The 14,698-nt window shown below is 38.8% G+C and overlaps 1 protein-coding gene across 4 annotated transcripts in view; it reads left to right on the plus strand.

Moving 5' to 3' along the window:
- Window positions 1–655: 655 nt before the first annotated feature.
- The window catches only part of Tpp2 (tripeptidyl peptidase 2), a 68,917-nt gene continuing 54,874 nt past the window's right edge, over window positions 656–14,698 (plus strand). For 2 of the 4 annotated variants that reach the window (XR_003481462.2, XM_027396795.2), the window contains exons 1-3: window positions 656–916; window positions 9,340–9,468; window positions 14,218–14,313. Coding sequence is in view for 3 of the 4 variants with exons in the window: in XM_027396795.2 (XP_027252596.1) it covers window positions 752–916; window positions 9,340–9,468; window positions 14,218–14,313 (390 nt within the window). In the remaining variant the exon portion in view is untranslated. The remainder of the gene's footprint in view (window positions 917–9,339; window positions 9,469–14,217; window positions 14,314–14,698) is intronic. The other 2 variants (XM_027396797.2, XM_027396794.2) reach the window with 1 other exon arrangement.

The raw sequence follows: 14,698 nt of genomic DNA on the forward strand, positions 1-14,698 counted from the left end.
GCCAAAGTTGGTCACCATCACTGGACATTGTAATGAGAAAAATGCAAACTATGGCTCAATAACAGTGTTGAGCCTGAAGGAGACAACAGGAACTTCGATGGAGGAAAGCAGGCAGATACTTTAAGGAATCCTGGATGCCACGAGTAGGCCATGAAGACAGCAGGGACCCATTTCGGTCCCATGCTTTGTTTCAGAAACACTGGGGACAGAACAGCCCACACCCCTCTTCCTGTTGACTAAATGGCTGCCTCTCCCCACTCCATTCATCCACCTCACCCCCAGAACGCGGGGGACACAGAGACTCCCCGGCCAAATCTGAGACCTCTGAACCTGACTTTCCAGGGCCAACATTCGCGTGGCGGGGATCCCGCGGCTCAGGCGGGCGGCCTGTCCCTCTCAAGGCTTCTCACAAACAGTGAGAGCTTGGGAGAAAGTCCGGCTGTCTGCGCACCCCAAACACAGTCCCTTTAAGAACCTGGCTCCAGCACAGAGTCCTCAGCCCCAGCGTAGACTCCACCCCTGCGCTGCAGCCCGGGCAACTCTCCTATCAAGCGCCTTGTAGAGGCGCCGTTTGCTTACGTTGCGAAACATGATTGGCTGAGCATCTGTAACTACATGCGATTGGGTGCTTTTGGCCTGGCACCGCCCTTTCCCCCGCCTCAGGCCCGCGGCGGCCCGGTGTCCTCGCGCTGCCGGTCCGCGAGCATTCTGGCAGTTTGCCTCTTCCTCCTTCGTCCTCCCGCTCGGGTCCATGGCCACCGCCGCAACTGAGGAGCCCTTCCCTTTCCACGGTCTTCTGCCGAAAAAAGAGACCGGGGCCGCCTCCTTCCTGTGCCGCTACCCGGAGTATGACGGGCGCGGGGTGCTCATCGCCGTCCTGGACACGGGGGTCGATCCCGGGGCTCCCGGCATGCAGGTGAGGCGGCGCTGAGGGCCACGGCTGGGAGGCCGGATCTAAGACCAAGCCGGGGACGGCCCGGACAGCTCCGGGCGACCGCAGGACCCCGTGTTCCCGCTCCGGTCCACACAAAAGCGGCGTGGTCGGCGTGGCTGATCGCGATCGGGGCCGCTGGGAAGCCCTGGTGGTCATCCGGGCGTGCCGGGCCTCACACCTAAGGGTCTTCGCCGGATCTCGCCCAGCGAGGATTTTACAGTTTTTAACCCTGGGGCACAGCGGGGTGGGGTGGTGACACCGATGGGGCAGCAGCCACTTGTTAGGGATGTGGTGTAGTCATTGGTTTTGGCAAAACCAGCAAAGCGGGGTTCCCAGAAGACAACCCGGTCCTCTTCCGGAGTGTTTTCTTCTGATATTTTTATATTTTTAAGTTATCTGCTGTGTGTTTGTTTAGGGTCCTTGCAATCTCCCCGGTTCATCCTTTTACATAAAGCACAATTAATTTGTCAGGGGCGAACTTCTTAGGCATTATGAAAATATGCTTTTTAAACGCCTCAAAACATAGGGGAACATATTTAAGCAATGGTTTCCCCAAATGGCTTCATTTTTCTTTATGCTAGTTGGAAATCTTTAGGGCTGGGATCTAAATCACTTTTATGAAAAGTGATTTTAAAAAAGCCTCTGGGTAAAATGCATTCTGTTTTTAAACTAAACTAGCCTTTTACTAAAACCCACTGATAGATGCTTACCAACCATTGTTGAAGATTTTCCCCAACTAACTTTTTGCCTCCTCTTTGGTCCTGTGTCTGTGTATCAGAGAAATGCATTAGATTACATAGGTAATATCTTAAACCTGTCCTCACAAAAGAGGGATGCTTAATAATTCTTTTATTCCTAATGCTTGGTTTTCCTCCTGTGTTTAGTTCTTTCATTGTGCTGCCTGATATTTGAGATAAATGGATAGTGAGATAATTGACATAGATGCTAGGAATTAGTCAAGGGATAGGAAGGAAGTCTGTGTGACCACTCTATGGATCCCCTTGGGAGTCCTGATTCTGAAAGTTTGTTGCTTCTTCTCTGGAGCTCATATAGTGGTGGTTCTGTCTGGCAGAGCTTCTGATTAGAAGTTCAGGTAATGAGTTCCCTCCAGGTGACTACAATTGTTATTGTTATCTTATTGTTGATGATTGCTAAGGCTTAAAGCATTGTGACAGCAATGCCACATTAAGGGTTTATAACAGTGGAAATGCTGCCCATTACACAGCAGTGTGTGTTTAATTTTTATAGGATGTGTGGGAGAACAGCTAGGATAAGTGAATCACTGGTTGTTTTGTTAAAGGTCAGACAATTTTGAAGTAGTACTCCTCAGTGGACATTTGTAGAAGTTCCAGATCTGCTTATCAAAGTATTTTGTTTCTGTAAAGTAACAGTTTTTACCCTGTAGAATTACTTAATAATTGAGAAGATCATTAAATATACGTGACTTTAAAGTGCTGAAGAAAAGTTTTAAATACTATTTTTAAAGTCCTAAATAAGCAATAAATGTCTATTAGGAGGCATTTATAGTAGGTCTATACTTATGAATTGTCTGAAGGAAAAATATGTTTGATATTTACATATTACATGAATATTCAGTCAATAAAATATTGAAACCAAATGGAAACATAAGAGCATCAAGAATTAATGCTCAAATTGTAAACATGATCAGTTTTTTTTTAATTCAGCAAGGAACTTAGCACATGAGTGACTTCAGTATTTTCCTCACCTGATGAATTTATTTTGTAGCTCTGTGTATACATCATTTTGGTAAGACAGAAATAAAAAGCAAAGAATAGAAGAAAAGGCTGACCTAGCTGTTTGGGATACCAACTGATACCAAAGTACTAGAGAACTTTGAGGGACACAGCCTGCCTTAGGCCAAGTCTTTTTTTTTTTTTTTTTTTTTTTTTTTTTGGTCACAGCTTCTGGGTGTATTCCAAGCAGAGGCAGTGCCAGGTATGATGGCATACTCCTTTGTGCAGACAGATTGAGGAGAGTAATACTTATAGAGATGATTAAATATATTCCCCCAGCAAGCATTCAAGCACCTGATAGGTGTCTACTCTTCCATTATATAATGAAGTCCTGCAAACTGAGTGTTTCAAAGATAGAGAGGTAGGATATCAGGAAGACTGACTGAGAACATGGATGGGTTTCATGACAAGATAACCTTTGGTCTAGATCATATATACAAAAGCAATTATTGCTTCCACCAATCTCATCATTGATCCATGCTTCACATTTCCAAATTTACTACCCATCAAAAGCAAACCTAGTATCGAGTATTTGTTCAAAACAAACTGTTTGCTTTTGAATAAAACTCCAAAATTTTGAATTCTATTACAAACCTTTCACCTTGCAACTGTAACCTTTGGGTATATATAGCCTGAGCACTGCCCTTCATTCCATACTTCTCTCTTGAACCTCTGATTTCCATCTTCTCTAGGCACCTAGCTGTTGCAGGTCCTAATACATGCCTTTGCATGTGGTGCTTCATTTTCCCAAAAGCTTCCTATAGTTCCCTGCAAACTCCCGCTTCATCCTCTGAAGGCATTACTGATTTAATTCAGCCTTTTGCCAGGTATTTAGCTCTACTGTTAAGTCTGTGGCTTCAGAGATGAATGAGGTTTGTCAGTCCGTGCTGACAGTGAATTAGTTCTTCTCCCTTTTCTTCTCCTCTAGAGTTGTCAATGTCCCTAATATTGCTTCCAGTTTTTCATTTTGTTACTTCCCCTTACATTGTTCCTGGTTAAAATTCTTGGAAAGCATGTATCAAATTTATTTGGTATGAAATCTGCTACTGATAATAAACATTTTGTTGAAAAAGACATGTATGCATACTAAGACAAAAACAGTTTGAGGCAAATGGATGCAACTAACTACATTAAAGGTTTTTTTGTTTGGTTGGGATTTTTTGTTTGTGTTTCTTTTGAGGCAAGCTTTCTCTCTGTAATAGCCCTGACTGTCCTGGAACTCACTCAGTAAACCTGGCTGGTTCCATACTCAGAGATCCTTCTGCCTTTGCCTCCGGAGTGCTGGGAGTAAAGGTGTGTACCACCACCACCCAGTTCATAAAAGTATTTTTAATGTGCTCATTCACTAAAATATTAATAAGTAATCAAATATATTTGATTGGTAATATATTAGTCGTAGTAACTGTCTTTTCTTTGGGTTTAGTTTCTTCAAGCTCAGCTTTGTGTTCCTCTGGTATTTCATGTCAATTTCTTAACCTCTCACTGTCTTGCACTATTAGCTCTACTCATCTGTTATCTGATAATAAGCTTTCTAAAAGTAGGAGTCCTTGAACTTGATCATGCTCTTGGAATAGAAGTTACTGAGTAGTAATCACATACTTAAGTGTACATTTGCAGTATTTCCCTTGAAATTTCAAGTAAATGCATTTTTTTCTTTGTTTAGTGAACCATTGTTTTTTATGGTTAGCAAACTACCCCCTCTTGTACAAGCGCTTAATGAATGGTTTCTACCCATACTAGTTCCTGTTCCATAATAGATATAGTGGAGAAATAAGTAACTTGTATTCCTGACATTTAAGGGAAACTTTAGGCAGGCTCTCTTTATTTTGCTACCATATTCAGGAAACATTTTCCTGTCTCCCCCTCCAGCTTATTACTGTGGTTTTTCTCCATAATTCTACTTCCCAAGCCTGGCAGCCTTCACCCAGGCACCTCTCTTCCTCTCAGATGGACAGCATGCTTCCACTATTACCAGTTGAATTCCCTTCTTATTCTAAACCTCTACTGCAAAATTCTCATGTGGTTTTGCCTGTATATTTTTTCCAGCTCTAAAGTCTGTTGTCTCTTTGAAAATCTCTAATACAGTTAACAAGAAATTTAAATTTTCTACACGTGTATTTTTATGTCTGCCTGTACTTGTCTGTCTGTCTGTCTGTGGTCACACACACCCACCCCCACCACCCACCCCCGTGTATGAGTGTGTGTGTGTGTGTGTGTGTGTGTGTGTGTGTGTGTGTGTAAGAGACAGAGTCAGACAGAGACCTCGAGCACTTCCTGTTAGTAAAAGTTAGAGAAATAATGCACTAAATCCCATTTGGCTTTTCCTCTGCTCACATACTGATAATGAGGGTTTACTTTACTAGCTCGACATGTTTTTCATTGTCACTTTTTTCTAAATTGTCTTATTGAGATTTCTGGTTATCAGCATTCATTCCTCTAGTATAAAAATCTAAAAAAAACTAACAAATTGCTGTTCAAAAAAAAAAAATAGCTGAACATGACAGGCCCTTTGGAACTTCACACCACCGAGCTTTCTGTTTTTCAAGGCAACATGACCGAGTTTGATGTGTGATCCACCACCTGTGCCTTCTGAGTCCTATCAAGAAAAAAATGTGTCTTGTTTCCTCTAAGAGTAACATTTCCTGAAGTATATGTTAAATACAAAACTTTGCATATGCTATAGAGGAAATACTTTGTGTTAGGAAAAAGATTCATGATGGTCAAAAAGATCAGTAATAATGGCCATTTACCTTGGTCTTAAAGATTTATGAATTTTCAAGGCTAAAGACTTTGTGGTTGTTACATTCCTGGTATTTGTTATTTTCTTCTTTCTTTCTCTTTGTTTCAGACTTTGTGTTTTCATGCCTTCCTGTTGTGTGTGTGTGTGTGTGTGGGATGTGTATTGATATTTGAATATATGTATGTATGTATGTATGTATGTATGTATAAGTATATATATATATGTGACACAAATATAATTTTAACTCATGTATATATTCATTGTACATAATGATGGGTTTTCTTATGACATTTTTCTACATGTATATCTCAAAAGGCTATAAAGAATAAATGGGAAAATGAATTAGACAGTTCTCAAAAGAAGGAGAACAGGGCTTGCGAGGTGGCTCAAGGGTAACGGTGCCTGCTGCCAATCCTTGCAACTTAAGTTGAATTACCATGCTCTCACTTGGTTGAAAGAGAACCAACTCCTATAAGTTGTCCCCTGACTTCTCCTCACACTCTGTGGCATGCTTGTACTCACAGATACACGTACTCACAAAACAAATTTTAATTTTAAAAATCTACAGCTATTCAATAAATACATAAAAATAGTTTAGCATCCTTAGCCATTAGGGTAACACAAGTCAATGTTCTATTGAGATTCCAGCTTAACCAACTCAGAATTTCTATCATTAAGAAAGCAACAGATGCTGGGGAGGATGAGTTTGAGGATTGCAATAAGATCCTTAGAAACTCTTGGTGGAAATATATAGTAGAACACCCATATTGAGGTTCTTTAAGTGTATGTGTGTTCCTTAAGTATATATTGAATGCAAAGACTTGCTTTTGTAAAATTAGTCCTGAAGAGCCTTAGCAACTATTTTTCAATGAAAATATACTACTACAGTTTCCTTTAGCAGTATTATTGTGGCTCACATGAAATTTTATGGCTACTAAAGAAACATACCTTTCCAAAATTGTGAGAGCTGATGCTAAGTTGGATCATTCAGTAATAAAAAAAAAATGTAAATACCCAACAAGTTTGGCTCTATGGAGCAAAACTAATGAGAGTCCCTCCTGTGTTGAAAGTTGGATTATGTCCTGTGAAGTGAACAGTATGCAGTATGAAGTTGAGAGTGGTGAGCACATGAAAGAGATCACTTAGGGAGATTTCTGAAGGGGTGGGTGATAATAGCTTTACTAGAAAACAGAAGTGTATGATCAAATGCTGATGTCCAACTGAAGCAATAAAGAATTCTAAAGAGGAGGATTGTATGAAAACAGTAGAGGCAAAGATGGTGAGCATTCTTCAGGAAGTAGTGCCACAGAGATTCTTGTGTTCTGAGTGCACTATGAATCTGTGGAAGGACAGGAATAATAAAACACAGTTTGTCTTAATAGGACATTCATTTGGGGCCAGCTGTGAAAGGAACACCTTTAAGAACATGATTTATGCAGGGCTTCTTCAAGGCTTTCACTTGTAACTGACCTCTCTTTGCCCATGAAATTTTACACAACCCCAGGGATATAAGCAAAATAAGTATGCAAATCAAGCATTTACTGACAAATCATAAAGAAGTTTATTTTAGGAGCTGGAGAGATGACTCAGTGATTAAACTGCTCCTGCAGAGGACTCGAGTTCAGTTCCCACCCACATGGCAGCTGACAACAACCTTCAACTCCAGTTCTGAGGATCCATCATCCTCTTCTGGCCTCTGAGGGCACCAGGCACACTTGGTACATATACACACACACATACATATATGCATATACATACATACATACATACATACATACATACATACACACAAAAATACCATATGCATATATATGCACAAACACATAACAAAAATAAAATCTTTTTAACTATTTAGAAAAATTTTGGTAACATATAGTGTTTATTAATTAAAGTCAAAACAAATGTGCATACTCAATGAGATAAATAAACTTGTTTAACACAATCCAATATAAAGATAAACATGCTCAGGAGTAGTGGGGGGAATATTAACAGTTTTGATTTCTGGAATTAACCTATTAGGTTTCTAATAGAGTAGAAATTTCATGCAATAAAATTACTGCAGTCCGTAGAATACAAAAGGATCAAGTCAGCCTGGGGCGTTTCAAACAGTGTTCGATGAATTTTGTAGTATGAAGGCATGCACAGTGCAAATATGCATGTTGAATGTTCAAAACCAAGGCCACGGTGTTTATACAGTGTAGCTGGCATTAAGTGCTGCCACAAACTCTTTGGATTCATTACACATTTAGTTTTGAATTAAGTTTTGTTTGCTGCATATTCAGTAACTTTTTACTGTTGCCAGGTTTTTGGTGAGATCACACAGCATTAAGTTAGAGGACCCTCATAAAGAGTGAGTTTTATCCTTTGCTTTACATCTAATTTCCACTTATGAGTGATTGCATACTGTGTTTGTCTTTTGGGGTCTGGGTATATCATCTTAAAACCTTCATCCAGCAACTGATAAAAGCAGATTTAGAGATCCACAGCTAAGTACTGGACCAAGCTCCTAGAGTCTAGTCGAAGAGAGAGAGGAGTGATAATATGAGCAAAGCGTTCAAGACCATGATGGGGAATATGCACAGAAACAGTTGGTCTGAGCTAGTGGGAGCTCACTGAATCCTGACTGAACCTTCGTAGGACTAAACTAGGCCCTCTGAATGTGGGTGACAGTTGTGTGGCTTGGGCAGTCTGAGGGGCCACTGGCAGTGGGACCAGGATTTATCCCCAGTGCTTGAACTGGCTTTTTGGAGCCCATTCTCTTTGGAGGGATACAGCTAGAAATAGGGGGGGTTGCTCAAAGTGATGTGCCACACAGTATGTTGACTCCCCATGAGAAAGCCTTATCGTTTCTGAGGAATTCATGGAGCAGGGGTGGGAGCAGGAGGAGGGGAGGAATGGGAACTGGGATTGGCATGTAAAATGAGAAAAGATTGTTTCAATAAATAAATAGTCTCAACTCAGATTAAGAAGCTGATACATTATGAAAGGAAGAGATGCTAGTGGTTTGGCAAGTTGGCACAATGGTGATGAAAAGTAGAAAAAATGGATTTGAATTCCATTTTAGAGGAAGTACTTCCTTATAGCTGTGGTACAAGATATAAATGAGATAATCAGAGAAAGATTGTTTCTGGTTTGAGCAATTGGTATATGATGATACCCGAAAAGACAACATTTGGAGAAAAACAAGTTTGGGAGTGTGTTACCTTTGAACTTGGAATTTACTGAATTTGAAGTACTGGTGTAACATTCACTAATAAAATTTTTATTTATTGTTTTCTACCCAGCCCAAAGCTCACTTTCTTCAGATATTTGCTCAAATGTTGCCTTCTCAGAAAGGCCTTCCTTGCCCAACTACATTAAAATGGATTATCTGTACTTCTTATTTCCTCCCTTCTGCTTAGTTTCTCAGTATTTTCATGTTTATTGTCTACTTCCTCACTCTGCTGTTTGTAAGATAAGGGATTTTTGTGTACTGACAACTGCTATGTATGTCTAACACCCAAAAGTTGTAAATAGTAAAGAAAGATACGAAACCACTTGAAGGGTTGTATATTGTTCCATGACTAATTTTTTCATTAGTGTTTATTTGTTAGAATTTTGAATTAATTCAATTATATTTTTGATAAAAATGAAAATTTCATAGGCAACTATATATATATATATGTATATATATATATAGTGTATGCACACATTACTTTTTTTTTTTTTTTTTTTGAGACAGGGTTTCTCTGTGTAGCTTTGGAGCCTGTCCTGGCACTCGCTCTGTAGACCAGGCTGGCCTCGAACTCACAGAGATCCGCCTGCCTCTGCCTCCTGAGTGCTGGGATTAAAGGCTTGCGCCACCAACGCCCAGTTTACATTACTTTTTTTAAAGACACAAACTAACTCATTTTATTTGCTTTAAATTTTAGGTTACATCTGATGGAAAACCAAAAATCATTGATATCATTGATACCACAGGAAGTGGTGATGTGAATACTGCTACAGAAGTGGAACCAAAAGACGGTGAAATTATTGGTCTTTCTGGAAGAGTGCTTAAGGTTGTAATAGTTCTCTTCTTATTTAGTGAGTTCCTTGGTGGACTTTCTCAGGTGCTGGGTCTGGAATGGGAAGAATGGGGCTGGGTGGAGTTTCCTAACAGCTTATAGTTGTGAATTTCTCATAAAGATGTAAATTGCTGAACATGGTTGTGATTTCATTTAAAGGTTTGGATAGGAAGCATTGAGAAATTGGCTGTTCTATGGACATACCTTGCTGTTTTTGTTTGTTTTATTTTGTTGTTTTTGAGACAGGTTCTGTCTATGTAATCCTTGTCATCCTGGAACTCTAGGTAGACCAGGCTGGCGTCCATCTCACAAGAGTTCTGCCTGATTTTGCCTCCCAAGTGCTGGTATTAAAAGCTTCAACATTACACCTAGTTTCTTTGCTACATGCCCTCTTGACATAGCTGTTTTATAGTATAGCATGGTAGCTATCTTCTCTCAGGACAAGAGATGTAAGAGAATAGTCAAGGTGAAAGTCATGGTTTTTTATAAGGTTAGCTTACAAGTGACAGTGCATCTCTTCACTGTAGTTTGTTTATTGGAAGTCAGTCAATAAATAAGCAGATACATGGAAGGGTATCTCATAAAAGCGTGCATACCGTAAGGTGTGGATCATGAGGGTCATTTTAGAAATTATTTTTTCAGAAAAGCACTTGTAATTGGGATTTTTATTTTCAGTTGAGGTCAACATAAGGTTTTAATTTTTGAATAGATAAATAGAGAAAGTAGCTACATATATAGCAGGTGGATCTCTAAATTCGAGGACAGCCTGGTCTACAGAGTTCTAGGATAGCCAAGGCTACACAGAGAAACCCTGTCTCAAATAAATAAATAAAGCAAGCAGACTTAGTTTGAAATATATTAATGTACTTTAAGAACGTAGATCATACTTCTAGTGAGCACTGTAGATTTAGACTTACATAATTATTCTTAAACTGTAATAACCTAAGCTTTAAATTAGTCATATGAACTTTATAATCGATAATTTTTGGGCCCGACAAGGTTTAATTTGCATTTGCCTAGTGAGATCAGTTGTCTTTTCACAGATTTGAGCTTTTGGGTTTCTTCTTATGAAGTACTAAAAGTTCATTTACCTTTTTAAATTTTTTTAAAATGCTAGTAAACCGTCCATTGTTTTCTTACTCGTCTGCAGCGTTCTTTTATATATCCATTTCATAATTGAAATTTTCAGTTTTTACATATACATACATAATGAAAACTCTTAAAACATATTTAAGCGTATGACTATGAATATGAAGATATTCCCTGTATCCTATGGTTTTTTTCTTATTTGTTCTAGAGAATTTGACTGGATTTTTTTATGCTTAGTTTGAAGTAGGAGTCTTATTTTTCTCATAAGGAAACCTAGTGTGCCCATATCACACATTAACATTCCATTGGTTACCCAATTTTTTTGTCTTTCTTTTTACTTTGTAATCCTCAAAGTGTGTTAGCAGATTATGTCCAACCTGAGGCTCGCAGGAGACATTTGAGCCAAGAGCTATTGGTGTGGTCCAAGAGAAAATCATAAACTTATTTAAGACATGGGGGTTGGGGGAGACAGAGTCACTGGGTAATGAACTTTGTGTAAGATAGTGTCCTGTTAGCAATGTCAAAAGGTTGGGCTTACCTTTAAGTCTTATTTCGTTGTTCTATTGGTCCTGTGGTTTTCTAGTAGTTTTATTTTTGGTAGCATAATGGAACACCATGCTGTTTTCACTTTAGCACATTTAAGTCAAACCTTTTTAAAAAATAATCTATATTTAGTCTCAAATATTGAAAAATCTTCTAAAAAGTTAATACAGGCATGCAGAAGAGTGTGATTAAATGTAGTAGATGTAGTATAGCCAGAGCAAATAGTGTGTTAGTATAGAGATATGTGTTATGAAGCTGGCATGACTGAAATAACTCAGGGAGACGTTTGGCTCATAAGAAAAATGTCCCATTTGTTAGGCAGCCTCTCTTTGAGTGTTCCAGAAATGAACTGTAATTCCTAATTAGTGAGATTATGTGCTACAGACACAGGAATTTTGAGTTCCAGGCAAAGTGGGTTTACATGACAATATCCTCTGTAAAAAGAGACAAAGGTGATCTCCATGGAAACCTGGAGAGATAGCTCTGTAGATGAAGTATCTGCTGTGTGAGCATGAAGACCTGAATTCAGATCCCCAACACCAATCTAGCACTGAGGTGTGGTAGCATTCCCTGTAACTTCAACACTTGAAAGTGGAATCAGTAGGATCCCTGGATCTCAACTATCTTAACTTCAGATTAGTGAGAGACCCTGTCTCAGAAAACAAGATGGGAAGTAGGAGAGGAATTCTACATCAACCTTTGACCTCCATGTGCAGTGTATCTGCAACATGTGCATACACCCACACAGACATACAACACACTCATTAAAAAATCATTGTAATTGCTATATGTATTTTGAACTATTTTAAATATTTCTTAAGATGGTGTAAATGTAAAGCTTTGCTTCCCAGAGATATCACACGTGACTTCAAAGTGCAAGCTACTTAATTCCATAAAATGACATTCCATAATTTCCCAAGTTTATATAGCATGACTAGGCAAAGTTTACAAAGGTACATGTACAGTGGGCACTTGTGTTGCCTGGTAGTGGCATTTTGTTGCAAAATTTTGTCATTGTTTTGTTACATCAAGGCATCACAAGAATATGAAGAATGTATTTTCTGGCAATGGATGATAACCAGTTGACTCAAATTATTTGTTAAAACACAGGCCTTTAATAATAATTTTCATATATCCAATTTTATGAAATTTTCACACAAAGGTTTTCTATGTGGGAAATAATTGCTATGGAATGTGGAAAGAGGTAGGGAAAGATACTGTATATGTGAGACAAGTGAGAATTTTGGTTTTTTGTTATTGTTTTGTTTTGTTTTTGAGATAGGGTCTCTGTGTAACCCTGGCTGCCCTGTAGCTCATTTTATAGACCATTCTGGCCTCAAACTCACCTAGATCCACCTGCCTCTGCCTCCGAGTGCTGGGATTAAAGGCATAGGCCAGCCAGATGTGAGTTGTTGACAGTTCAACCTTGTGTTTAGTCCATAGCTAACAGATTTTTTTTTCCATAATAGGATGAATCAGAATAAATTTTGATGTTTTAATTTGGTTGATGCTTACTGCATTTTATTATGCATAAGTATCATAAAGTAGTTATGCTCCCAGAAGACAGATGTAAGTGGTAGAGCAGCCTGCTTGTCTATTGCAACTCCCAGCTTTCCTGATAAATCACGCTTTAAAATAACAGGCAATCTTAATCCTGGAGAAGTAGAATGTGTCAACCAACAGAGATCATGAGAACAGTCATGAACCTTGAGCCATTCTCAAAGGGAAACTGCTGATGTATATTGGCATTTGCCTTTTCATAATGCCCCTTTGTGGTCAAATGGCTCGAGGCTGCTGGTAGACTGGTGGTTCTCAGTATGTCAGAGGCTACGGTGCCAGGGTATTTTCCCACCCATGTACTAATGAAGGGCCTACATCCTCAAAAGACCTGGGTTCATGTTTTCACTCTGTGGTTTTGAATTCTCCTCCTATGATTTGGGAAGAGAAGATGGTAAATGACGTATTCATTTGTCTCATGACCATGTCACCCACATAAATACTCATAGAAATGTCTCTAAGGCATATGTGTTAGAACTCAGTGCTGCCTCCTCACTTTTGAGACCGTTCACTCTCCCTCTCCTTGGATTTCTTGCTTACTTTTCCTGAATCAGCTTCGCGTAAACTGTGGTAGTTTTTGCTTCAAAGAAGAATAGAGAGATCCCATACATCTCCCCCTCACCATCCCCAAAAAGCAGTCCTAAGGATAGGATTGTGGAATTTTTTTCCTTCCACACAAGAGGAAATAAATAAGTGTACCCCCTTCCATTAGTGGTGAAGTTTAGAATCACAGCTTTGTTTATCTGGTTTAAATTCTTGTATCTTTTGAACTGAATTTCGTGATGGAACAAGATTCCAATTTTCTGCCTTACTGTTTCTATAAGTAATTTCATTTCATCTTTCTATATTAAAAGCTATCTTTAAAGATGATGAGATAGCTTGAGATATTGTTACAGATAGATCTTAAATGAAATTTACATGATTTTATAGTGCTTTGTCCATAAGGATTCAAGGAGCCCTGTTTAGTATTTGTGCATTATCTGTATGGTGCTGTAGTAGAAGAATGAGGTGTAGGAAATCTGAGTGTGGAGTAAGTTCTGAAAATTGCTTCTCCTCCCTGTTCTTCATTGGCACAAGTGTGATACAGGGAAAGATGAGGTGTCAGCAATGTTTAAGAACTGTTAAAAATAATCTTAGTGGTTTAGTGAAGCAATACATTTTTCAAAGGATTTTATTTCATTTTATTTTATTTATTTATTTATTTTTTTTGGTTTTTTCGAGACAGGCTTTCTCTGTGTAGCTTTGGAGCCTATCCTGTCACTCGCTCTGGAGACCAGGCTGGCCTCGAACTCACAGAGATTCGCCTGCCTCTGCCTCCCGAGTGCTGGGATTAAAGGCGTGTGCCACCAATGCCCGGCTCATTTTCAAAGGATTTTATAAACTATAAAGCTATAGTGACATTAAGTGACCACTTAGAATATGAAGAGTATTTCTCAGACATATATATCAGCCTCTACCCAATATGAGCCAGTAGAGTAGATGTGAAATAGTTTGACCTCACAGTGGTGTATCGTTAGCATTGGGAAATGAGTGAACAATTTGTTTTACCTACAGATTCCTGCAAGCTGGACAAATCCTTCGGGAAAATATCATATTGGCATTAAAAATGGCTATGACTTCTATCCAAAGGCTCTCAAGGAAAGGATACAGGTAATGAGAAACCCAGTATCAGTTGCTTGCATATGTATATGCTTAGATTGGATTTCTGCTTGAAGAAAAAGGGACTTTTTTTTTTTTTTTTTAACTTTTGTAAACTCTCATGAGGTCTTAAATCTTCTAGGGACTTGGGCTTTGAAAGACTATACAAGAAATTTTAAGGAGGATTAAAACAAAACTAAATTAAAGCTTAGGCTTTTGGGTTCTTTTGGGTAGATGACATAAACTGAGCTTTAGACTTAAATATTTAAAGAACTTTCTTAATGTGTAGACCTCTTTGTTTTTTTCTTGTGTTAAGAAAATCTTGTCTAGTCTTCTTGTTCTCAGATTGTCATTATTTACCTTAATCAGATCTAAGGCTTTTGAAGTATGTGTATAA

The sequence above is a fragment of the Cricetulus griseus genome, chromosome 2 (assembly GCF_003668045.3).
Source record: "Cricetulus griseus strain 17A/GY chromosome 2, alternate assembly CriGri-PICRH-1.0, whole genome shotgun sequence".
In the NCBI taxonomy this organism is placed as follows: Eukaryota; Metazoa; Chordata; class Mammalia; order Rodentia; family Cricetidae; genus Cricetulus; species Cricetulus griseus.